We start from the raw sequence: 25,321 nt of genomic DNA, 5'->3' as shown, positions 1-25,321 counted from the left end.
GATCTGGGAGGGATATGCAAAGAGTTTAATTTGACCTTGTGTTGATCGAAGAATAAAGCACCTCTCGAAGTGCTAATTAATAAATGTTAGCAAGCCACAAGGCTGAGTTAAGAGGAAAATCATGGCAAAGAGTACGCCTGCTTAGCATCAGCAGGATCAACTGAAAGTTAGCATTTAGCTCAAAAACCCGCAGTGCAGCCACACAGCATGGCTGTGCATTCTCAGTCATGTTTGCAGACGATGAATCTGTGGTTTACTTGTGTGTGCTCTGGGCATCAGTGTCACAACAGACTGTTAGTGAGAAACTGTTCATACTGATGGCTAATGGTACTTAAAAGCTTCTAGGAAAAAACAACATTAAAAACTACAAAATAATTTGTCATGTTCTGTCATGCTGCTGTGAGATTCAAAAGTTTAGAGACGCAAATAAAAAAAAAAAGTGTTGAGGCTTCAATCATTAGCATCGTGTCCCCTCCTGCCAGCTGTGTGCGGCGGCTGATGAATAGATCCAGCGAACAGAGCGTGAATTATGTCTGAGTTAATTTGATGAACTTTAATATGGTAAACAGCTCTTTTCCGTCGCCTATCATAAGTCTGAATTAATAACTACAAACAGCTCTTCCTCCTCTCTCACACCGCTCTTCTTTTATTTCTCTCTCATAGGAACTTTTCTTTTTGCCAAGAAAATTAAAAACGACTTTCCTTCAACTTGAGGAGTCGGGGTTGTTTGCATAGAGTGAAGTGTTATCATCACTTTCTTTTATTGTCTCATTTACTTGTTCAATTATTTCTCATTAGTGTACATGCAACTAATATTTCAGCCAACCATCCTTTCACCTCTCCTTCCTCTCCTTCCTCCCTAGCCTTTTTCAACTTCAATCAATTACTTTTCCTTAATACATTTTTTGGACTGACAATAGTTGAGAAATCCCAATAAAATCTGACAAATACTCAATCAATTCATTCAAATATGTATAAATGTTGGCATAGTTATTCTTACTGAGTATGTTTTTTGGTCCTGCAAAACTTCTGCATAACTTGGGATAGTAACTAAAAGTTCTAATAGTCAAATGTGCACAATCCTGCTCCTACTTTTCATTACAATGTCTGGAACATTTACAGAGAAATCCACTGTTCGTTTCTGTCTGTCCCTCTCTTCTGTAACACTGTTTTATTAACATTCATAACTACCTTACTATAATTATTATAACAGTTTAGCTCACATCAGTTAACATCAGTTCGGTCCAGTTTGCATTCATGCTGCCAGCAACATGTGCGGCAGAAGATGGACACTTCAACGACGCTTCAAACATTCACTGTCACTACATTTTTAACAGTTTAAACAACAGTTTCAACTATGTTTTTAAGTTAGCTTGTATCGGCCTGCAACAGACTAGGTAAGGCTTGTTTTTAACATAGTCAACTGTCAGAAATGCTTTCTTCTACTGAAGCAGTTTTTGATCACTAAGTGAGCTAAGTAATCTACTTTTTTTATAAAATATGTGAATCACTGCAACCGTGTGAGGTCTTTGAGCATACAGTCATAAATGAGCACATCAAATATGGCAAAATAATAAAAAAAAAAAAAAAAAAAAAAGTATTGGCATATGTCCACCAGACTCCCTAACGTCCCAAACCCGATTCAGGCAGAGTGAATGACGGAGATCGACGGAGATTTAAGCTGATGGATCCAGTAGCGTCCGTGGACAGACAAACAGATACACACACGCATGACCCAACGCATGATCTCGCCAAAAGCCTAATCCTGGCAATACATTGATAAATTGTTAAATACAACTCCTTTATAATTGTTTAAATGTTTAAAAAAACCTGGGAACAGAACACGCTGATGATTTGAAGGTGTAAGAAACATCCAAAATAAAATGAAATAGAGATGATTATTTGAAGACCATGAGAGAACTTGAGACCAGCGAATATGTTAAGAACTATTTTACAATCAAGAATTTGAAGCTAGTCTGAATCCACGAGTATGCAGACACACACAAACACAAACACACACACACACACACACACACACACACACACACACACACACACACACACACACACAAGTAGGGGAAAAAGCCTACCTTGATCATTGGCCATCTTGTCTGGATGTTCCACTGAAAGAGCAACAGAGAGAGTCAGCCAAATAAATATAAAACAAAGGAATCCATTTACAGACGAAGCAAATCTTGATCTTCAGTTGCACACACACACATTCACACAACACACACACATACACACACACACACACACACACACACACTCTCTGACAGACCTTTCGCGGTCCTGAAGTGGACGGGCTCAGACAGCGGGCCAACTCCTTTTGCGTTCTTGGCCTGAATCCTGAAGTAATAAACCGTGTCGAGGTTCAAATCCACGACCTGATGGGTCAGCCGGTCACCAGTGATCGCCTCCATCACCCAATCATCTATGGGCATGTTCTTATCCAGCGTGTAGTACACGATGTAACCTGGCAGACAAATAATAGATTAATAACAGCAACACTTATATCTACAGTGAAGTCTGTTAACATTAGAGTTTTGTTATCCAGTTTATAATAAAACTCAAGATGTGACATTGTGAATTTGGGACCAAAGACACTTCATATTTAGATTTTTATTTATTTAATTATTTATACATATAAGAACCTGAAGACTTAATATTTAAAAATATATATGCAGAATGTTTCATTCCAGGATAAGAACACACAGTTGTTTAGATGTGTGAAATATTGTGTGAAATATAAAATTGAAGAATTTTCTTTTCTAAAGAATTTGACAAAACAATATGTATAAGACTAAAAATATGTGTGTGTGTGTGTGTGTGTGTGTGTGTGTGCGTTTGGCACTGTGTTGTGCTGTTATCCCTGTGGGGAGCGTTGGTTTCGTCCTAGAGGACACTGCAGGAGCAGCAGAGCTCGTTAAAACAGGCGGGTTTACAGAGAGAACAATGGAGGGAAGTGTGTGTGTGTGTGTGTGTGTGTGTGTGTGTGTGTGTGTGTGTGTGTGTGTGTACACAGAGCGTCAACTGAATTCTCAATATCTTGAACTGTGTTTTGATATTGTAAAAACATCATTTTATTTTTAGACTTTTACAATGATTCATTTGTTTTTGTAAAAATAATCATCAGGTTGATTGAAAATGAAAATAGCGATTACCTGTGTCGTATGGTGTGTGTGCGCTGTGATTGGACAGTGTACCTGCAGTGATGCTATGAACCCTCACCTGTGATCCGGCCGTTGGCCTCCATCGGCGGTTGCCAGCTGATTAAAATGGCGCGGGGTCGTCCCTCTCGACTGATGACTGTCAAATCTTTGGGGGCGGAGCTAGGAGCTGTGAGTTATGGACGGTCAGGAGAAGGGGGAGACAATGAAGTGTGAGCAGAGGAAGGATGAGATCATTCTGCTTGAGCTTCAGTTTCTATTTATCAGTTAATAAAACATGTTTCATATGAAAATCCAATCATCTCTTCTTCCTGTGGCTACATAAGCTTGTTCCAAACTATTTTAACCAATCATATCATGATATCCATCCATTGCGCTACATACTAAGCCCGCCCACTTTTTATCAGTCCAATAAAATACAAAGGATTTAATTTAAATCCCTCTTGTAGCAGTAGACAGACCAAATATTCTGTTTCACTGGAGAATATGTCATAGCACAGAAGCTAAAGATGCTCTTACTTGCAGTTCACTGGGACTTTACCAGGGAACCATGGTTATCTTTACATTTTTATTAAAATGCAACTAACTATTAAAGGACTGTCATTTTCTTGCTTGCGGAGACTAAACGGTATCAGAATCGGTACCCGTCCATTAAGTATGAAGCGTTATCCAGGAGACTATTAGTTTTGCTTGGCATAAAGATTGTAGGCAGGGGAAAAAGCTAAGCTCCTAAGTTAAAACAAGGCTATGAGACTACAGCTAGCGGCTCTATGAGACTGTAATTAGACGTAGCCCAACTTTGAGCTAAATGAAAAAGTCAGCATGCTACCACGCTCATAACAAAAATGTCAACACGCTGAAGATCAGAGGGGACCATGTTCAGCATTGTAATTAAACATGTTAGAATGCTAACATTTGCCAATTAGCACTAAAGACAAAGTACAGCTGAGGCGGATAGGTATGTCATTAGCTTTGCAGGTATTTGGTTATACACAAAGCTCCTGATGGTGGCCCTGGGTGAAAAGTGATCATGCAAGTTGTTACAATTCCTCCTGAGGGGGACATAACATTCTCTATCAAGCTTCATGGCTATCAATCAAATAGTTGTTGAAACATTTCAGTCCAAATTACAAAAGTGAAGCCCATGGCGGCACCAGAGGATAAGTCAGTGGGTGATTCATGGCAATCCATCCAATAGATATAGAGAAGTGGTTCGACCGACAGACCGTATTCAGTTACCTCCCCAGCTGAGTTGCCTTTATAGAGTGCATGACTTTCTTTCTCAGGCAGTATTGTGTGTCATTCTCCTCCCAGAGACAGGATTCATTGTTATATTTTTTAGAGTTGACTAAGTGAGGCATTGGTATCTTTGCTCCCTGTCAAAAGATGACTGACACTGAAGGTGTACAGTAGTTCTTAACCCGAACTTCCTGACAATAATCTTCATGGTTCAGTTGTTCTGTGAGTTTGGTGTTACTTTCTTGTATTGCAGCAATCTGCTCCGTTTGAACTCGAGAAACAAAATGTGCACAAAGTAACTTCCGTCACTTTCCTGAACTGCCCTGTTGCATTGCTCCTGTTGTGAAAATGTCAACCACTCGGCCTTGCAAACCACAACTCTTTTCTCTCCTCAGCTGTCACCATGGAGTTATAGATGTGATTAAAAACATATTGTTTAGTTTCACACCAGGACAGGCCATCAAAGCTCACATTCCCAGCACTGGCTAATGAAACCGCTTGTTAAATCTGACTTGACGCGCTGTGGGAAATCATAAGTTCCAGCTGAGCCTGTTAGTGATGGTGACAACTTGTACTTCTCAAAAAATACAGAGGGGAGCCCTCAGGAAAATACACCTGCACATAGCTGCTGGGGAAAAAGTAGTGGTTCCGGTTTTACAAACTAAATAATTACATTTCTCTACAGTTTACTGTCAATGCTACTGAGTGGTTCACTATTCTGATCTGCATCAACAAAAAAACCTAGCATAGCCAAACTTTTCTCCACAGCACTGGATTGTGGTTAAAGAAGGTCTGACTCCAAACTGGATCTGGGTTGTTTTTATTTCTTTTAACCAATCACAATCGTCTTAGGCGATGCTGAGCCCAGTATACAGCGACGACGCCCTTGCAAAATACGTATGTAGTGCAGATAGCAAAAGGGGAGGAGAATGCCAGGTGAGATACACGGCCAATGGCAAATTTATACCCACAATCTACATCCAGCAAGTCAGACTACCGCCAATATAATAATTTAAACTAAAAAACACAGTTTGGATTCAATCACTTCCAAAACAGTGAGCATACATCTCCCAGAATTGGTGTAGTGACTGATTTGACAGGGTGTAGGAGCTATGTTGGGAATAAAATATAGGCCCTGTATCTAAACCCTTCAAATCAACAGCCACTGGTTACAGTGAAGCAGCCATGGAATGGGTTCAATGTTAGCGCAGGTGTCTTTTGAAAGGAGGATGTTGATGGGATGCGTTCCAGTCACGAACATATCCTGAAGGTGGAACACACCGGAATTGTAGCAGAACTGCTAATTCTTTCGGTTCTATTTTTGAAATTGTCCTCCCAAGAGACAACAAGCCTCATAAATCCTTTTAGCAAATGCCCAAAGACGGAGACAAAGCCCACTTGCGGCTGTAGGAATTCTGACTGACTTGGTCTTGGGGGCAAAGGAGGAAGTCAGGTGACTGTAACAGAGCTACAATTCAATATTCAGTCGGAAGCAATCTGCAACCTCAGCCCTAGATGCCACTCAATCCTACACACTGGTGCTTTGAATTAATACTTATATAAAAATCTGCAAATTCCTTGCCGCACCATCAGGACAAATGTGTCACTTATTGTACAGTTAGAAATATGGGAATAGAATGGACATCATCTAAGGATGGTGTCTGGGAGGCATGCAAATTGCATGACAATCCGCCCATTACATTTCCATATTTCTAACTGTATGATAAGTGAAAACTTGTGAAAGGTCAGAGGATCACCAAAATCATTTGGATTCATCCTCTGGGGAGCCACAGTGAATGTCAATAGGTCCAGTTGATGTTTTGCAGAGAGCAGTGTGTTTATTGGACCGATATCAACATTTCTTAGACTCTATAATGTAATGCCCTTCACCAGGTGTCTTTAGGACTCTTTGGGTGATTATTTCTAACAGTAAGACAGAGGTATTATGAGCTGCAGTGAGGGCAGCTTTTCTCTGTGTTTTGCTTTGTTAAAATGTGGTCAGTGTTTGAGTGTCCAGAGCTGGTGGATGACTGCAGGGACTGAGTGGGCTCAGTCCGTCTGCTCGCTCTGAATGTCAATGTATTCCAGCAGGCCCCGGGGAGCCAGCAGTGGTAATGCCGTTCACGCTTAATTGGGTGACAAATCCGACAAACATGATTGTAAACATCCTGAAAGGGATACCTTGACATTTTGATTTCCGTCTACATTTGGCTTTCATTGTTGCAGACGGTTATTGTGTGTGTGTGCGGGGGAAGAGTGGAGTTTCTCCATTACACCTCACTGAACCAAAACAAGATTTCTGTGCATTGTTAAACCCTGTGCTAAAAATAATCACTGTTCAGGAGGGGAAAGAAAACAAGAAGGTTCCACACCCATATTGTTTTGGTGAACCCTTGTTTCCCAAAACCTGCCCTCATTGAGTGTATCCCTGTTTTCCCAGAATGACTTTCATCAAATCCTCCAGAGAAAGACAGAGCTGTCTGTGTTTTGTGATGGAAGAACATTTCAGCACAACTGAACAAAGAATCACCCACTTACTAGAATTCTAAAAGTTCCTTCTTGACTTTGTGAATAAAAGTTTGACAACAAAAAACTTAAATCAAGGTCCACTCAATGGAGGATAGTGTTAGTTCCATGGATATATAAAGATAATGCTACATAGACTGTGTATAAGAAGTGGACATAGTCAACCATTGGTTTGTGGACTGCATTTTGAAGCTTCGAGTTCGGAGAACTTGCTGTCTTCATCTTGGCTTTTTTTGCTAGTTTTTGCCAGTGGATAGCAGTTACCATATTTGTAATGCGGAGGAGTGGCGCGGTGTACGGCTCTGGTAGCGGCAGCAACCTGTCAATCACAGTAAACCGGCCCTAAAGCATACCCTGCTTTATGGTCTATTTGACTCTAAATGGACCATAATTTACTAAATGAACATCATGCTGTATTGAAGAAGACTTGAAACTAGAGATTGAGACCATAAACTCATAAACTCATCAACTTTACAATGTTTACTGAGGCAATAAATCAAGAGAGAAGTAGAGTCATTTTCTCATAGACTTCTATACAGTTGGAATTAATTTTGCAATCGGAGGAGTTGCCCCCTGATGGCCATTAGAGAAGATTTGCCGCCTGCTCAACTGCCTAGTAATAAATTAAAGGAATATTTCACATCCATGGGCTGAAAGGGCATGTCCTTTTACCTCGCCACCTAGCCACTGAGGTTTGAGTTCATTCACATGAAGATGATAACTCTGGATTCTTCTTTCTGTGCATTTAACAACTTTTTGGGCTTTATGATTTAAGCAAGGGCCATTCACGTGTCCAGTCCGTCTCCTTTCTGACCCTTATTTATGGACATGAGCTTTGGGTAGTGACAGAAAGAATGAGATCGCGGATATAAGCGGCCGAAAAGAGCTTCCTTCATAGGGTTGCCGGGGCTCAGCCTTAAAAATAGGGTGAAGAGCTCAGACAGCTGCTGCTCATTTGTGTCGGAAGGGGCCAGCTAAGGTGGTTTGGGCATCTTATCAAGATGCCCACTGGAAACCTCCCTTTGGAGGTTTTTAGGGCAAGTCCAACTATTAAGAGGCCCCGGGGTAGACCCAGAACACACTGGAGGGACTATATATATCTCATCTGGCATTATCTGGGATTCTGTACCTCTACACAGTATGTTGAGGGGAACTGTTTTTTACAGCAGATCTCTGTTGCTCCTCACATTCTTGAGAACTTTGGCAAAGAACGGAAACAGTAGCTCCAAATATAAAGCTGTATAAACAGATGCAATATATTTATATTGTCTTGATGTTTCCTAAATGTCTACCTCAGCATATGGAGGTTGCAGAGTTGCCATGGAAAATGCTCAGTTGTTTAAATCAAAGATATGGTCGGAATACATTCCAAGGATGTAGTTTGTAGTGCACAGGCACAAGTAACATTCAATGTTAAACTCCTCCAATGATAAAAAAAAAATTTGGTTTAATAATATTAAGGACTAGGTTCTGGGATGAGTTACGGCAATTGTTTCCTCACAAGGACAGAAGTAGAAAAACAAGCGTGTGTCTCAGAGACCTACCTGCTTCGTAGGTCGTGGCGTGCGCCGTCATACTCCAGGTGCTGGACTTGCGACCTTTGGTAACCATGACAGCAAACTCGTACATGGTGTTTGGTTTGAGGCCGGTGACGGTGTGGCTGAGTGCCGTCGTGTCTGCAGACTGGACGCACAATAAAGTTGTAGAATTTAAATGGTTTAAGAATAAAAATGGAGACAGACAGACGGACAAAGAGATATAAATTCCCCCTTGACAAGGCTCAACAACAAACAATAAATGCACAAAAGGAAAAGAAAAGATTGTTTAAAAGACAAAAGACTTAAGCTGCTGCTACAATTTCATATATAGGAGATACAATAAAGATATGCTTCCTTTAAGAAAGACTAATCCAAGACATAAATAGGTGAATAATGCCATTCATAAAAATGAGTGCGTCTCTCCTCCGAGCATCTTATTTGATGTCTGTTGTGGAGACAGTCCGTCCTTGTGTTTGTACTTTAAAGATTATTTCTATCTAAGACTTCAACATCAGTGAATATGAACATACCCCAGCAGTTGCATGAACTCCTTTCTGTTTTCACTTTAAGACCAGACATCAGAAAATTTCTTATTTTTTAAAAATAATAAGAAGGACAGAGTCCTCTCTCTCTCTGCCTGCCCCCAGCTGCAGTTTATTAAGGTGAGCACACTGTCTGCCCTTGTATAGATTTCCTATTTCTAGTGCTTTTGAAGTTTTTCACAAGTTCAGAGAAGTAAAGAAGTCTCAGCAGGTGAAAGGGAGAACATGACGAGTTCAGTGAAGGATTTTGTCTTTCTTTCAGAACAAATCAAAATGATCCCAGGTTGTGTTTTTGTACCGTACTGCCAAACAATCTGAAGGATTTCTGTCAGCCGAGAATAATTTCTTTAGAGATGTCTTGATCAATAAAAGCTTGTGAAACTGATAAAAACAAAGAAACACAGTGCAGTTTTCCTCCAGTCTAGTAAATGCTCAGGTCGCTGTGACTATGTTGTGAAACTACATAATCATTGTTTACAGTAGCTGTGCTCTATTAAGTGTTGTTGGCGAGCCGCTTGTTATTTAGCTGCAGGGAGGGGGCAGCTGTTTTAATTGAGTGCAGGCAGCGCTAAAGGTGGCAGGTTTGACATTTTATTTGTCAGATGATAATTATTTGCTGAGGTAACGCTTCTTGTTCAGAAGGAGTATTAATAAGGTGAAATTTAAACATAGGTAGGGAGGAATAATAAACATGTATGCAACAACATTTATTTTGCTGCAGAAAAAGCTTGTAAGAGAGCAGGACTTGTTTTGCAAGTATCACTTCCCGAGGCAAGTTCAAGTCAAGAGAGCTAAGTCCCAAATTAAGTTCAGGTCTAAAGCCATATATTATTCAAAACAAGTTATATCTGAGAGGTAATGGCAAAGTCAAGTCCCAAGTTATATCACCGGTAAGTCCAATGTTAGGTCCAACTCATAAACTGTGTTCGAAATCGCTAACCAGTCACAATTCCACAGGTTGGTTTAAGTACCAAGTCAAGTCTCAAATCATGACATGTACGTTCTAAAGCGAGTCTCCAGTTAACACAGTTAAGTTCCCACTTTAAGTCTCAAATAGAGATAGCTAAGTTCAAAGTTAGGACCCAGGTCATGACAGGTAAGTCCCAAGTCAAGTCCCAGGTAGAGAAAGGTTAGTCCCACTTCAAGTCTAAAGTAGAGACAGGTTAGTCCTACTTCAAGTCTCAAGTTAAGACACTTAAGTCCCACTTCAGTCATAAGTAAAGATGGGTAAATTCAAAATCCAGTCTCAAATCAAGACAAGTCAAATCTCAAGTTAAGACAGATAAGTCCCAAATCAAGTCTCAAGTCGAGACAGGAAGTATGCTAGGAGATATCAAATCATTCAAAGTCAAAAGTCCAAGTGACATCAAGTCCCAAGTCAACGTTTTTCTTTCCTCAAGTCTTTTTGGCTTTTTTCAAGTCCAGTCTAAAGTCACCAGATCCTTAACTCGAGTCCATCTCATCCCCAAGTCATGTCCACATCTCTGGCAGGGATTATGTATGTAAGAGGAGCTGCAAATTAACTTCATGGACTGACTTTGTTCACCTTGTACTTTCCACTGGTGGAGTAGCTGGTCTTCCACTTGACGGAGTAGTACCGGACCTCAGACGCCTTCTGGTTCTTGGTCATCGAGTTGTCGGCCCAGGAGACGCGGACCGAGTCCGAGGACAGAGCCACAGCTTGGACCCCCACCGGTGGGATCATGGGAGTGCTGGTGTCTGGCATGGGAGTGGGGTATTTATCAAAGAGGTGGAAGAGGTCATCCTCAGATGGGTCTATGGGGTCTGAGGGGGCGGGGTTAACGGTAACCAGGGTGTTTGGGGATAATTAATGAAATCATTCAGTGTAATGAATGTGGGATAATGAATATTTATATATGCAGACGAGTGTGACACAAGCATTAATTCAGATTAATATAGGTTTGTTATGTGTCCATATACACACAGGTGTAAAAACATAAGAAATACAAGAGATGACATGCAAGTTTGGAAGTGAGATTCAGCAGGCAGCCATGTTGGTTTGAGAGGAGGGAAGAAGGAAATGAGGAGTGGATGGTTGAGGAAGTGAAAAACGGGAGAAGGAAGAGGAGAGAAAAAGACATAGAGTAAGAAGGTGAAAGGCGTTACTTTAAACAGGAAGTGGAGCCTCAGATCCACAGAGGGGAAAGGACGAGACACGGTTAAGAGCTGAAACACAACACCTGAGAGTGTCAGAAACCAGGACGTTTAGAATTAAATTCTTATTGCTTCGATGAGAAGAGTGTTACCAAAAAACTAAAACGTCAGTGTCCTTTAATGTAACAAGAATCCTTCAATATTTATGTGAATCACATGTGTAGGAGACCCGTCCGTGTGGATCCTCGTCTCCAACCAGTCAGAATACAGATGCTGCCTTCACGTGACCTTAGAAATACTGTATTTGTGAGCATGTTTTACGAAACCTTTGCGAATCAAATTATCGAGAACTCAAACATGTAGTTCAACTCCACTGTGAATCCATTTAAAAAGTATAGAATTTGAAATAAAAGACGGTTTCCAACATGCTGCATCTGAACACCTCATAGGATGTATAAACGTGATATCTGAAACCAGAAACTTGAGGCTAAAGAATAACTTGAAGGCAGCAGGACATGAAAACGATGAGCTCGAGTGAGCAGAGATAAAGATATAAACACACACCAGTTGAACTTGGCAACGATGTTTTTCTGGTTCACTGAAAAGTCACCGACATGAATTTCAACCGACTCGTTATTTTTAGTTGAATTTTCGATGAGCAAAAAACGCCTGCAGGGAAGCTGGAGATGATGATTTTTAATGCAGGAAAATCTCTGTGAGGTTTGGTTCTGATAGTTTTACCACTTGTAGCAAAATGTCACTGAAACTGAGGATCGAAAGGGTGAAAAAAATGGAAATAAGAATGCTTATAACTAAATAAAAATCGTAAAACATAATAATGAAAAACATTACCTTATAATGAAAACATAATCAAAACTAAAAATGAACAATTCAATGTAAATATATAGAATAAAAAAGGATACAAATACATCTTATTCCTTTTTTTATGATGTTCCAGTTTCAAAATAATCCCTGTCTGTCTCTCTTTATCGGTTTTCTGAATCTAACATCTATTTCTATCTTAGTGCCTTAACACACACACACACACACACACACACACACACACACACACACACACACACACACACACACACACACACACACACACACACACATGCTCAGACACAGATTTTAGTGTGTAACTGAACAAATCATTCCTAACTCTACAGATACTCTGCTCAGCGTCTTCAGGTTCCATCACCAGCCCTCTGTTAACCGGCTAAATTGGGCTGCAGGTACAAATGAGCTATTTGTTGGTTACCATGTGGGTTTAAACTAACTCTAGCCACTGACCAGTAGTGCCTCTGGTTTAATCCATGTAGTAACCAGCAGCTGTGGCCTAGTTTACCTCACAAAGGCCCCACCTGTAGCCAAAGTCTAGCCTGGTTCCAGACTTCTTGCTGCCCAGATATCAGATCTGTCCAAACAGGTCCAGCTCATTGATGGCTGCTTCCCCAGACAATTAGGGTTCATCAAGCCGGACTAACAATGGGGACGTCATATTTCTACATAGCTAACCAGCTACAGAGCCAAGTAGCTGGTGAAATCACTTAAGTAAGAAAAATGAACAGTAAAACTAAACCAGGCAAACACTTACAGTTTACAGAGTGACGTCCTGCTTCGGCTTTGTTATCATATTGGGACAGAGGCAGTCTATGAGCATTTTTATAAGGGCCAGGAGAGGAACACCATCTCTATGTGACAGTAAATTAAGTGAAAGCCCTATTTTCCATGTAAAAATACTAATAAATATTGTTTAATGACTCTAGAGCTATGTTTGCCAAGTTTTCCAACAGCACTTAAATGCATCGTACACTTGGGGATCGGAAGCTGCGTGGATTCTAAAAAACTCCAAACACAAATGTGACCCAATTCGCACAGGTTGTCATGGCCATGTCTCTGGTTATTCCTTGTGTTTCATGTGTTTTCCCTTGCCCTGGTGTCTTCTGTGCTCCCTTGTTTGTTTATCTCTGTGTGTGTGTCTGTGAGGTGGGTGTGTCACCCCTCTCACTCTCCCCAGCCCCCACTCTCTCACCACACTCTTCCCTCACTCACCTAATCACCTCATCAGCCAAGCATACTCACCTGCTCCAAGCCACACACCTGCCTTCAATCTACTCATCAACTCTGCAGTATTTAAACACCAGTCTCACACACACTCACTGCCAGATCGTTCTCCGCATTATGCCAGACCTTCCAGCGTTATTCCCCGGACTGATTTCCCGTTGCCGACCCTGCCTGTCTACGACTCAGCCTTCTGTCCCCGACCCCGAGTTTAGCCTCCGCTTCCTCTGATTTCCGTCTGCCTGATCCCCTGCCTGTTTCCCTCTGTGAGTCATATCCTGCCTGTCTGTATGCTGAGTTCTCCGCTTTAAATAAAGCTCCAGAACTTTATCCGTCTCCTGGTCGTTCTGCTTTTGGGTCCACATCACATCCCGTGACACATATTTAACAACTTGTGAATAATTATGTTAAAAATAAGAGAGAGCAAATATTATTAAATGTAATACCTTTTTTGGCAAATTGGAAAATAATCTGTAGAATACTGACATGTATTTCAGTTGGGTTGTAATTATGAGTCAAATTATTTTACATTTGTTCAAATTAGTTGGTATTTTTGAATTGGAAAAATGCACTTGTGAACAGCATTTAAGACATTTCAGAGGTGGTTTTAGAAATTCTGTTTTAACTATTGGCTTCCAACATGTTTGATCATCCGTCCACAGAGGAGTTTCTGAAAACGTTGGCAGGCATTTTTATTTCTGTCTGTCTGGATGGACTTTAGTCACCGCGATTATGGAAAGGCAAAAGGCTTTAAACGCCTCTATTTTCACAGGGTTTATTTTAAGAACGACACTTTTTGCAGCATTTTTAACCAAGAAAGCGCAGCTTTTTCGAAGCTCTTTCAGGAACTTTAGAACCGTGCTTTTCTACAGCGTTTTTCCTGAGGGTAATGAGCTCCTCCTTCTGTTTTGACTATTTCATTCTCGGAATGCTGTTCAATTCACATAAACATCATAGATCACATAATAACTAACTAAGTACTAATGGAAGCAAGTAAACTTGGGCTTACTGGCTATGCAAAACAGAATAAGGGGCTCATTACCATAAGGAATAACGCAGCAAAAGAGTGCATTTTAACACATCGTGTGAAAATAGAGGCGTTTATTGGCACTTTCAGCTTTCCATACATGATAGCTTCGCAAATATAAGCAAAGATGCCGTGATAACACTTTACAGATGTGTAGTTGGGATCAAATGAAGGTCGAGTTTGATGATGGGCGTGGTCTGAGCGAGGGCGTTGGATGTAAGAGGGGTAGGAAGTGTGGCCCAATGGGCGCAGGATGGCCTCTACTTTTTACTCTGATTCTCAGATTTACACCACTCGAATGTCAAACTTATCCTGCTCTTGACTCTCTGTGTGAGTTTACGTGAAGGCGACATCCGTCTGGGAGATGAAGGAGGCTCGTCCTGTTGTGTCTGCAGTCTAAACGAGACCACTGAGAGAATCAACACTGACATCTAATGTGCTGCTGCTGAAGAGAGATGTACAGCTGCAGGCCAACACAGAGAGACGGAGAGAGAGAGAGGGATTGATGAAAGAGGTGTTTGGAGCTGCGGGGCGAGCTGCAGCAGGCGATGTCGTGGTTAAACTGGTCGTCCAGCATCACAATAAAGCTCTGGTCAGGACAGAATACTGATGAGGAGGCACTCCTCCCTCCACTCTCTCCTCCATACATCCCTTTTTTCTTTACTCTCTACATCCCTCCTCCGTCTGCTCGCTATACTTCATCCTTTCCACATTTTCTGCACTCCTTCTTTCCTTTTCCCTCTCTCCCGTCCTCCCTCTCTTACTCCTTCCTTTCCTACTACCTCAATCCTGTCCTCGGTCTTGCCTTCATTCCTCTTCCTTTTCCCTCCATTACTTATCCCCCACACTTCCTCTCTGCCTCGCTTCCTCTTTTCTCCCTCCCTCCATCCTTTCATATTGCTCTTATCCCCCCCGTCTCCCTCCCTCTCCCTCTCTGCGGTCCTCCGGTTCTTGATTAAATGGCGCCGTGGCGGTTGGTTGAGGATCAGTTCTGTCTCTGCAGTGTGTGGGCGGCGAGGCGAGGGACGAGGCAGTATATTAACGAGGATCCCACCGTTAACGAGACGTTTTTTAAACCTCTCGTAAAAAACTCTCCTGCAGCCTGCCAGAATAAAGTGACGGAGAATTCAGCTTGTCCCGGCGTGTGTGTGTGTGTGTGTGTGTGTGTGTGTGTGTGTGTGTGCGTGTGTGTGTGTGTGTGTGTGTGTGTGTGACTGTTGACTGATGACCTTGTCAGAACAGTAATGGGTTTAGTTTCTGTCTCAGCCCTCAGGGTCTCAGCATATCAACTCCTGACTGTCACACTACAACTCCATGTGAGACGGTATATCTCTACAGAACTCCATGTGAGATGTTATATCTCTACAGAACTCCATGTGAGACGGTATATCTCTATAGAACTCCATGTGATAATATGCTGTATATAACTTTTTAATGATTTGACAAGTTTCTAAAGAACTCCAGATGCGTTTCCCTATCTCTTTATAATTCCAGATGTCTAAATGTGTCTCTATAAAAATGCAGATGTGTATATGTGTTTCCAAAGAACTCCAGATGTAGTCATATATATGTATAGAACTCATAACTGTATAGTCATAAATTACTCCAGATGTGTCTACATATCAATTAAGAATTCCATATATTTATGTCTTTCTAAAGAACTCCAGATATGTCTATTCCAGATGTGTCTTTGTATCTCTATATAACTCCAGATGTGTCTACTTATCTCTTAAGAATCCCAGATGTTTGTTTGTATTTTTGAAGAACTTCAGATGTGTACACCTGTATCAAGGACTCCATATGTGTCCACATATCTTTTAAGAATTCCAGATGTGTATTTTTCTTTCTTAAGAACTCCAGATGTGTCTACATGTCTAGAGAACCCAAGATGTGTCTAAGTATCTCTTTTAAATTCCAGATGTTTAAATGTATTTTTAAAGAACTCCAGATGCGTCATATGTGTATCTATAAGTATAGAATACCAAAACTATTATGTGTCTACAGAACTCCAAATGTGTCCATGTGTCTCTCTACAATTCCAGATGTGTAAAGGTTTTTTCTACTTAGTGGGGAAGATGTTATCCTAGACGATCCAATCATCTATCCCGCCCCAGGACAGATGTATCATCTGTAGAACACTGAGCTAACCAGGAAATCAATGTACTTTTTTAAAGTGGAATTAAATTAATGAACTTCTTTTAAATCGCTCCATCAAATAAGGAAGAACAATTTAGGAGCCCCCTATCAGACAGAATTATTATTCAAAGAAGATAACTTTTTTTTTTTATCTCTGAATATGTCTGGAGGGGAATCTTTTCAAGTAGACTCAGCCAGCAGCAGAACTTTTATCCAGCTGATACGTGTAGTGTGGTTCCTTTGCTGCTCCGTGTAAACATGGGACGATACAAGCTGTTTCTTTATAAAGTGTGTGCGTGTGTGTGCGTGCGCGCGCGCGTGGCTAAAGAGACCAATGTGTTGTACTCCCTCTCTACATCCCCTGCCTCTCCTTCTGTCTCCTCCTCTCTATTATCATGCTGTCATTCCCTCCTCTTCCCATGAGCTATCATTAAGGTCCATCAAATCTCTTCCTCTCTCTTTGGTGCCCCCCTCCTGCTGTTTCTCTCTTTCTAGGATCCATACCCGACCTTCATCTCCCCTCTCTCGCTCTTCATCCCTCCTCCCTTCTCATTTTAAGAAAACTCGATCAAAGACAACACGAGTCAGTTAAAGAAAATCTTTTGTTGAAAAGTTTCTAATAACGTCCCGTAATGAAGCTTGAGAAACTGCAGCCTCCACCACCGTGACTATCATAACATCACGAGGGTCAGAAGAAAACCTCAGAAACGTGGCATATTTATGAGCGTAATAAAGGATTTATGTCCGCCACGGGCTGCATGGGTGAGCAGAGGAGGGCCAGCTGTTTAATTTATAAGACCAAACTTGGCTGAGAGTTGGATGTGTTTCATTTATCTCACTTCTGCAGCCCATAGTCTGCACGAAAAGCTAATGAGACTCTGACTCGCAGACACACAAACGTACCTGGGTGTGAGCCGTCACAAAGACCGCATAGCTAGTTCATACATGTTACACACACACACACACACACACACACACACACGGCTGTGACAGACTTTTTACTCCGGGTGAATATTTCAGGACTCTGCTGTTTGATTCAGTTTCAGGCCCAAGTGGCTGACTGTCTCTTTAAAATTGTTTCTCCTGAATGAACTACAAGTACAAACTTCCTCATAAATATCAATCAAACAGCTGGGTGAGAAAGCAGATCATGTCCACGAAAACCAAGACATCTAGTCTATATTGATGAAACCAGCTGCTTCTCCAGCTACATTCACTATTAACGCTGTTACTTAATGCTGCTGATGCCACTATTCTACTACTTATGCTGCTAGTATAGCTAGTATAGCTATATATATGTATATATATATATATATATATATATATATATATATATATATTAGATTTATATACACACATAAATAAATATTGTTACGTCTCATTATGAAAATATGAGAATTAAAAATGTTCTGTATATACATGAATGATATTCCTGCTTACATTCAGTTGTGCTTGTTTACCACTTATTCACATTACTTTTGTTTCATATTTAATGCATGTTTATGCTTTATCCTTCCCTACGAGCTTGTGATCAACACTTTCACGCTGGTCCAGTTGACTTTGAGTCTTTTTAGACTAAGATGGAGTGGACCAGTGGCTGATGTCTCCTCTCTTTTGATTGCACAAGACTGGATTGTACACAGACCACACAGAGGGTCAGCATTAGTTTACAAACAGATATATTCAGATAAACGGAAACTTGAGCAGGTTCAATGCACACCATTGCATAGCTGCAATACAACACATGAGGAAGTATTACAATTCGGCTTTGCAAATGATAGTAAAGTGATTAGTGTTAGTATTGATACTTCTATTGATGTACTATAATATGACCCTGTTTACACTTGGTTTTAAAAATGTATTTTGGGCAACCTGATCACGAGTAGACAGCTCTAAAAACCTATGTAAACTACCGCCAAGATGCATCTGATCTGATCATTCAAACCACTTTAAGGTGGTCTTGGACTTATGTGACCACATATGTTTTATAGTCTAAATGCTAATGCGTCCTGATCCGTCCCGATGACTGAAAATATGCCATCAAAGCCTCCTTTGTTCCTTCTTTTTTTCTTATCTCCAGCTGGTTCTAAAATCATGTAACCTGGCTTTGTCTACGACCATGGCAAATTAGTTTGCCTGGAACATGCCAAGGAAAAGCCCCAATCTGTATTGTTTTCATTTCTTCTTCTTTTAATTTGCGGGACACCAGGCACAGGAAGTGCATCGCTTCCTCCAGACAACAACACACTTGGTCTTTGCTGACAGAAGTGAGACGCGTCCAGATTGTCATTGGAGACACATGTGGAGACGCATTCTAATGCCAGGTGTTAACAGGACTAATATTATACTACTGTCACTACTACTAATAGCAGTACTGTCACGTCATCATCATACCCACAGCAGTGACAGCACATTGCACTCTTATTTTTGACATAATCAACTGACTGATACGTAACCTGTTCTCATATCTAAAACTTATATATCACATTGCGTTTGAATGCATGACCAGTGTGCTGTAAACACAGGATTACTGTAATTATCAGTGTGTGTGATTGTACCTGTCAGGGATCGAGTAACAGCGCTCTCATACAGAGGGACGCCCTCGCCGGCGTTATTGAACGCCTTCAGGGAAATCACGTAGTGCGAGCTCGGCTCTGTGAGAGAGAGAAACATGGAGACAGAGACAGAGAGAGAGAGAGAGAGAGAGAGAAAGGCACAAAGTGTAATTTTAAATGGCATTCAGCAAATAAAACATAATACATAATCCTTTTAAAATATAACTTTTGAGATAATTACATTTTTTTCACCTTGCATACACTTAATCAGGGCAAAAAGGTTAACCCAGTTTTACTTTCAATTTACTATCATAATGCAGGGCTTCATTTCTCATATCAGCAATATTAAAACCTTATAATAATTATTTCACAATACATCTGTAGTGTCTTTGTTCTGTCTGGCTCTGCTTGTTACATAACTTAATGTCAGAAAGTCCACTAAGGGCGGTTGTTATTTATTTACACTAGTTCTGTTGTTACATTATTATTTTAACACAGAACACAATCTTTTTTTCTAACTTTAACATTAAGCAGCTTTGTTGCCTAAACCTTTCCCATCAATTAACAACGTTAACCATGTGGCATCGTGCGTTTCTGCAAACGTGTTACTAGGCTGATATGAAATATATTCATGAAATTTTTTGAGATCATTTGCTTTCTCTGGCTATCCCTATAACACTGCTAGAACCGCATGGCCCCCAAAATACATTGTTTTCCTGTGGTACTGTTTGAGTTTTTCTAGCGTTTTTTAGAAGCGGAAAAAGCAGGAGGCAGGTTTTACTACTAGTTAGCTGTACGGAGTATGTGGGAGGGAAGGTCATGTTGTGATAGTTCCATGTAGGCTATATTGATCCAGGGAGTGAGGGAGTGAGGGAGAGAGAGCATGAACCATTTTCCTTTAATCACATGTAATCTGTTGTCTGACCTGCTTTGCCAAGCTGTTTTTGAAGCTGCAGCGCCTATAGCGACCCGTCTTGGTGGGATCAGACCTTTATAGGTTTGTGCTCTTCGGTATTCTACACTCTTCACAATTTAAATGTTAAAGTGGGAAAAAAATTAAAGAACGTCAATGGTTAACCAAGTTTTATTTTGCCTTTAATATGATAATGTGGGCTTCATTTCTCTTATCAGCCATTTTAAAAACATTCAATCCTCTGAACCCCAGGCAGTTTCGTTGCGTTTTTTTGCTCATCACATTTTTCTCTCTGTGGCATTCTTTTTCACTGCAATATAAAAGTCCTGCACCTCTTTGGAAAAAGCACAACCATAGCTTAAAAGTACAGATAATTCAAAAATGTCTTTTGTGCAAAATAATAGAGTAACCTTGCCATAAATAACAGAAGAGAAAAAATAAATAAAATTTCTTTGATAACTTATTTTACAAATATTAGTTCAATGAATGTAGCTTCACAAATACGGCCTCTTATACGGCCTCTCCTCTCCTCTCTGCTCTGTGTTCAGCAGCCTGCAGTTCAGTTTAAGTTTTACAGGTTGTCAATCATGGCTTCCTACTTGTGCTGAGGAGCTCAGAATTTAATGTTATTTACAGGATTTGGTTACTTCAAACTTTTTATTCGGGGCAAGATTTTAAATGAGACATGTAGAATTAAATGTTTTTGATGAAAAATCCCAATTTGGAGCTTTATTTTGTTGTAGTTTTGGCAATTGTTTAAAGAAAACAAGCTTTTTAATCCCGACGGTGGGTTTTAGGGTTTAGAGGGTATATCTGTTTTACAATATATCTGTAGTGTTTTTGTATTTGCTGGTTAACAAACATTAGATTCAGAATTTCCCACCAAACTGTTTTTAAAAAATTTGTCCACGAACCCATAGCTAAATCCTGGGAAATAACTTGGTTGAGGTTTAACGACTTGAGTCGTCCCTCCAGGTTTTTCAGGAAGTGACTTTCTTCCCTCAGTTCTAATCTGTCAGATGAAGACACAATGTTCGTGGATGTATGAAACCGATCACCATGCCAACACTCGTCGCACTCAACGTGACGATGCTGCATGTTCACTCCGTGTATCGTCAAACCCCTCGCATCAGTTAAACAAACGCGCCCACTCCGCTCCCCAGACGCCTCGCTGCATGAATTAATGATCGCCATGAATTATAAATGTCGTGTACATATGTGCGCTTGCTTCCGTGTGTGAATGCAACACAGCGTCTAGATTTTATTTTTCCATTACTGCCCCATTATGAGACCTGAGACGGGAAATTCCACCCGAGTATGAAAATAACCCTATTTGTTATTGTCTTCTTTGGCATGCAGATTGCTTGTTGCGGTCGCTGGGGAGGATGTTTTTCTCTCGCTCGTCCCTTCACAATTAGATTTCCTCCTCAAGCTGCTTTCTTATTACATTTCTTTGAATTATTGATGGTAATTAAATGGGGATTTCATCATCACAATGAATTACTTGAACAGGGAGGCGCTGAGTCAATATTGGCATTTTGTCTGCAGGAGCAGCTGTATTTATGGGGAAATATGAAATATAAGTACAGTTTGAGACGTGAATTCATGCAATCAAGTTTTATTTTGGTGCTAATGAGACAGGATGTAAGAAATACGTTTTTTACCTAACCTACTTAACCTAACCAAGTATTTCACAATATTTTACTTACCTAACTAAGCAATAAACCAGGTAGTTTTGGTGCATTACAAAATTGTTTCCTGTGAAGATGAGAGTTTATTTTGAAAAGACCTTATGCGTGTAACAAGCAGAAATCAATAGGTGTTGATGGACTTTCGTAGGAAAACGTACTAAAAATTAGAATGAACTTTTCATAAGATATAATACAAACTGTTGTACGAGGATACGTTGAGTACAGTCCACTGAAATAAGTCACAACCAAGTTGCATAACATTTTCTCCCAAATGCTATTTGTTCCCCCCCCAAAAAATATACAGCAGCAGATCTGTTGAATAGTTCATGGTCTATGTTTATGGCGTTTAAATGTTTCTAATAAGGCTTGATGGAAAACTTTTTTGTCTGAGTGTTTTTCTTAGCACAAAATATGGAAGCACCACTGTTTCTGCTTCCTCCCCCGTCGCCTCCCACCCCGTCCTCACCCAGGTTTTCTATGGAGTAGTATCTCTGCTTGCTGTCCACTCGGACCGTCTCGGCATAGGGGCTTCCCACCCCGTAGCCGATGATGTAGCCTCGGACCAGGATGTTGGGGCTGAGGGGCGGAGTCCAGGACATGATGATGCTGTTGGGTAGCGGTCTGACGTGCAGGGAGCTGGGCTGATCTGGAACCTGACTCTCTGCAGAAACACACACACAATGAATGATCAGAACTCAGTGTCTCCATAGAGCCGGCTAAAGCTCTAAAGCTCACCCTGTTAGCCGCAGCAGTAGCAGCCGTTGCTAACAGATGCTAACCCTGTTAGCTGTGTATTAAAGGCCTAATAAGCCCTGACACTTTGTGTTATTTCACCATCAGATTGGATCAGATTAGCGGGCTCTCTTTCCCCGGGGGGGAGACGCTTCATATCACTTCATTGAGTGATAATCCATTGAAATTAGATTTCCGTCTCCCTCTGTCCCGGCCTGGAAACACAGTTAGCATGGATGTGTTTTGTTTTTTTCTCCATCTCAGCTGCTTCTTGCTGACCAGAACATCCTCCTCCTGAGATTCAGCCTGAGGTCAACTCTTCTAATGATCAAAGAGCTGCCAGCTCCTTTGCTCGGCTGGTTTTCTTTCTTCCTTGTCATTCACATCTTTTTCTTTATTTATAAGCACTCATGAATATTCATAATGATTTATAACAATACTTATAACACATTATTTAGCGTTTTATAAGGTCAATCATCATTATCTGTATCATCCTATTGTTGCAACACATTATACTATTTTTTAGGATGCATTATAGTCCCTGTTATAATGCATTATAATGTTGTGTTATCAAGTAAAAAAGAAATTATCATTAAAGAACAACATAAAAAAACGTTGTAAAATACATTTTCAATTTGAGCAAACAATGACCACATTATAAAATAATATTATTTATAAATACAAAAAGATTTAGTGAGTGACCAGTAATTATCAAGTGTCATGCTACTTGACATTATAAGTCATTTTACAATGCTTTATAATGTTTTACATTATTGTTATAAAGCATAATGTAAAATTATGAGTGGTTATAACTAGAATTATACAGTGCTATACGAAGATTATGATGCACAATAACTATGTTTTTATGCATTTTAGACATGGGCATCATAGAAAGTGTTTGACTTTTTAATGAAAACTTATAAGATATTTTTTCTGTAACAGTAGAATGCATTGTTACCATCCTCTACTCAGCAATAACAATCAGTATACAAACATTTAATAAAATGATTAAGGATACATATTTCATATTATTACAACTTTGTTTACTAAATTGCTGTTTATTTTCTAATACAGCTGCCTCCACTCCTGCTGCTGACAGGAAGAGTTATAGTTATGTCATATACATTAATAAACACTTACTCCACTTAATGTTTATGTCTTTATGTTTCACACTATCAACAAAATCCAGGGACTTATTCTTAATAGCTTATACACCACTAGGCGGTGTGGTGGGCATTTTCTTTTTAAGAGGAGAGGGAGAAAGAGTTTCTGTTCTTCCACTAGAGGCCAAAAGCAAAGATGGGAAAACCTGTGACTGTCTGTTTGCTATAGAAACGGAATACATTTTTTTGTGGGTTTCTGAAAACATTCAAAATGTTTTGTATCATTGCTTTGTAACTGCACCTTATCTGTGATAATACCCTGTGATCTTATCAACCTATTAGTACATGTTTATAGCTCATACATACTGAACAGGGGAGTTTAAGTTAAGTCTTTCCTGTTTTTTTTAACGTCTCTCGTAAGCTTTGTCTTTTTTTATGATACACAGGAAATCTCATGGAATTGCTTCTATTCATTATCATACTTTGACAGTATCTTGAGAAATACCTTACTTTTCCTATCTTTTCCTCTCCTCCACCTCCCCCTTCTACTTCCGACCTTCTCATCCCTCCTGCCCCCTCCTCCCCTGAGGTGAATAATTCCTCCATCTATCCATCTTAGGTGGTTAAATATTCATGTGTGTGTCGGGACAGTGGAAGTATTTACATGCTGTTGTACATATCACTGCTTTCCCACTCTCCCTCCGTCTCTGTTCTTACCATCCAGGTCGTTCTCCGGAGTCTCAGCGTTGTACCAGTCACTGGCCGGACCTGTTCCATTGGCTGTCATGGCTGCTACCTGGAAACTGTACTGACTGCCTTTCTCTAGACCTGGAGAGAGAGAGAGAAAGAGAGAGAGAGAGGGAGAGAGAGAGAGAGCATGCTATTAAAACTGACATTTAGGTACCTTAAAGTGTCAACCTTGATTTTTTTTTTCCACAGCTGTGACTGAGCTTTAGAATGTTGAGAGATGCGAGTTGCACAGTTGGAAGTTAATACAGCTGTCAAGGGTTCCTGCAGTGAACACGCGCACGGGTCATTTTGTAAATTGTTTCTTTTCATTCTCAAAAAAATCCCATCCAGGCAAGCACTTTGTTCCTCAGTATAGTGGAGGAGTAGCGTCAAATGTACATTCATGTGTAAACATGTAAATGTTCTGTTAGCAGGTTATTTGGCCATGCCAGTTGCATGTCATGTGTCCACAGAAGGGACATCTCACAAAGGAGTTAACGGCACACACTCTGACATTACAAGACAAAAACTCTTCACCCTGGTTAGAGTTTTACAAAAGCTCTGTTTTCAGTGACCTAAAATCCAGTTTGGGTGTGGATGAAAGCTCAAATCGCATAGAAAAAGCTAGAAAAATACCTGTCAGGGGACTGACAGTTGGAACACTTAAAGGCTTAGATGGACATGAAACTCCTCTGGCTGTTTTATTAGAACAAAATATTAACAACTGTGTTGGTAAAAAAAAAAAAGAACGTCAAAGGAACAAGCCTGTGGACATGAAAACTGCAGATGGGAGCTACAACTCCCTCAGTGGATTTCATTAACGAACATCCAAATAATCACAGAGCTTACAATTCTTTCATGCTCGCACTAACCGTGGGCTGGAGATTACACATGAGAGACCAGATAAAAAATTCAGCAGTTAAACTTAGTTCACTGTCAGATTCTGGATCAGTTTGGGGCAGAGGTGGGACCAAGTTATTGTTTTGTAAGTCAAGCAAGTCCAAAGTCATGATGGGCCAGTCCAGATTCAAGATGGGCAAGTCCCAAAGTCAAAACAGGCAAGTTTCTTTAACTCATTTCATATAAGAAAAACATCTATATACAGTATATTCTTCCTAGGTGATAAAGGGATGTCTAAAAGACACCAAAAGATACATGTTTAAAAAAAAAAACATTGGGTGTGTTGTAGAATATAGTTCTATGGCCACTACTAGGATACACTGAGTTCCTCTCTCCTCTTC

General features: G+C 40.3%; 1 protein-coding gene across 1 annotated transcript in view; it reads right to left on the bottom strand.

Moving 5' to 3' along the window:
- Positions 1-25,321, bottom strand: part of dcc (DCC netrin 1 receptor) — a 240,727-nt gene that overhangs the window by 52,599 nt on the left and 162,807 nt on the right. Inside the window, exons 14-21 of the mRNA XM_054612210.1 lie at positions 24,069-24,179; positions 21,983-22,177; positions 18,916-19,011; positions 10,562-10,800; positions 8,480-8,618; positions 3,232-3,339; positions 2,282-2,476; positions 2,091-2,123 (exon numbers count right to left, since the gene is read on the bottom strand). Of these exons, the coding sequence (XP_054468185.1) occupies positions 2,091-2,123; positions 2,282-2,476; positions 3,232-3,339; positions 8,480-8,618; positions 10,562-10,800; positions 18,916-19,011; positions 21,983-22,177; positions 24,069-24,179 (1,116 nt within the window). The remainder of the gene's footprint in view (positions 1-2,090; positions 2,124-2,281; positions 2,477-3,231; positions 3,340-8,479; positions 8,619-10,561; positions 10,801-18,915; positions 19,012-21,982; positions 22,178-24,068; positions 24,180-25,321) is intronic.

The sequence above is a fragment of the Anoplopoma fimbria genome, chromosome 14 (genome assembly GCF_027596085.1).
Source record: "Anoplopoma fimbria isolate UVic2021 breed Golden Eagle Sablefish chromosome 14, Afim_UVic_2022, whole genome shotgun sequence".
NCBI lineage: Eukaryota > Metazoa > Chordata > Actinopteri > Perciformes > Anoplopomatidae > Anoplopoma > Anoplopoma fimbria.
This window is presented reverse-complemented; position numbering and strand designations above follow the sequence as displayed.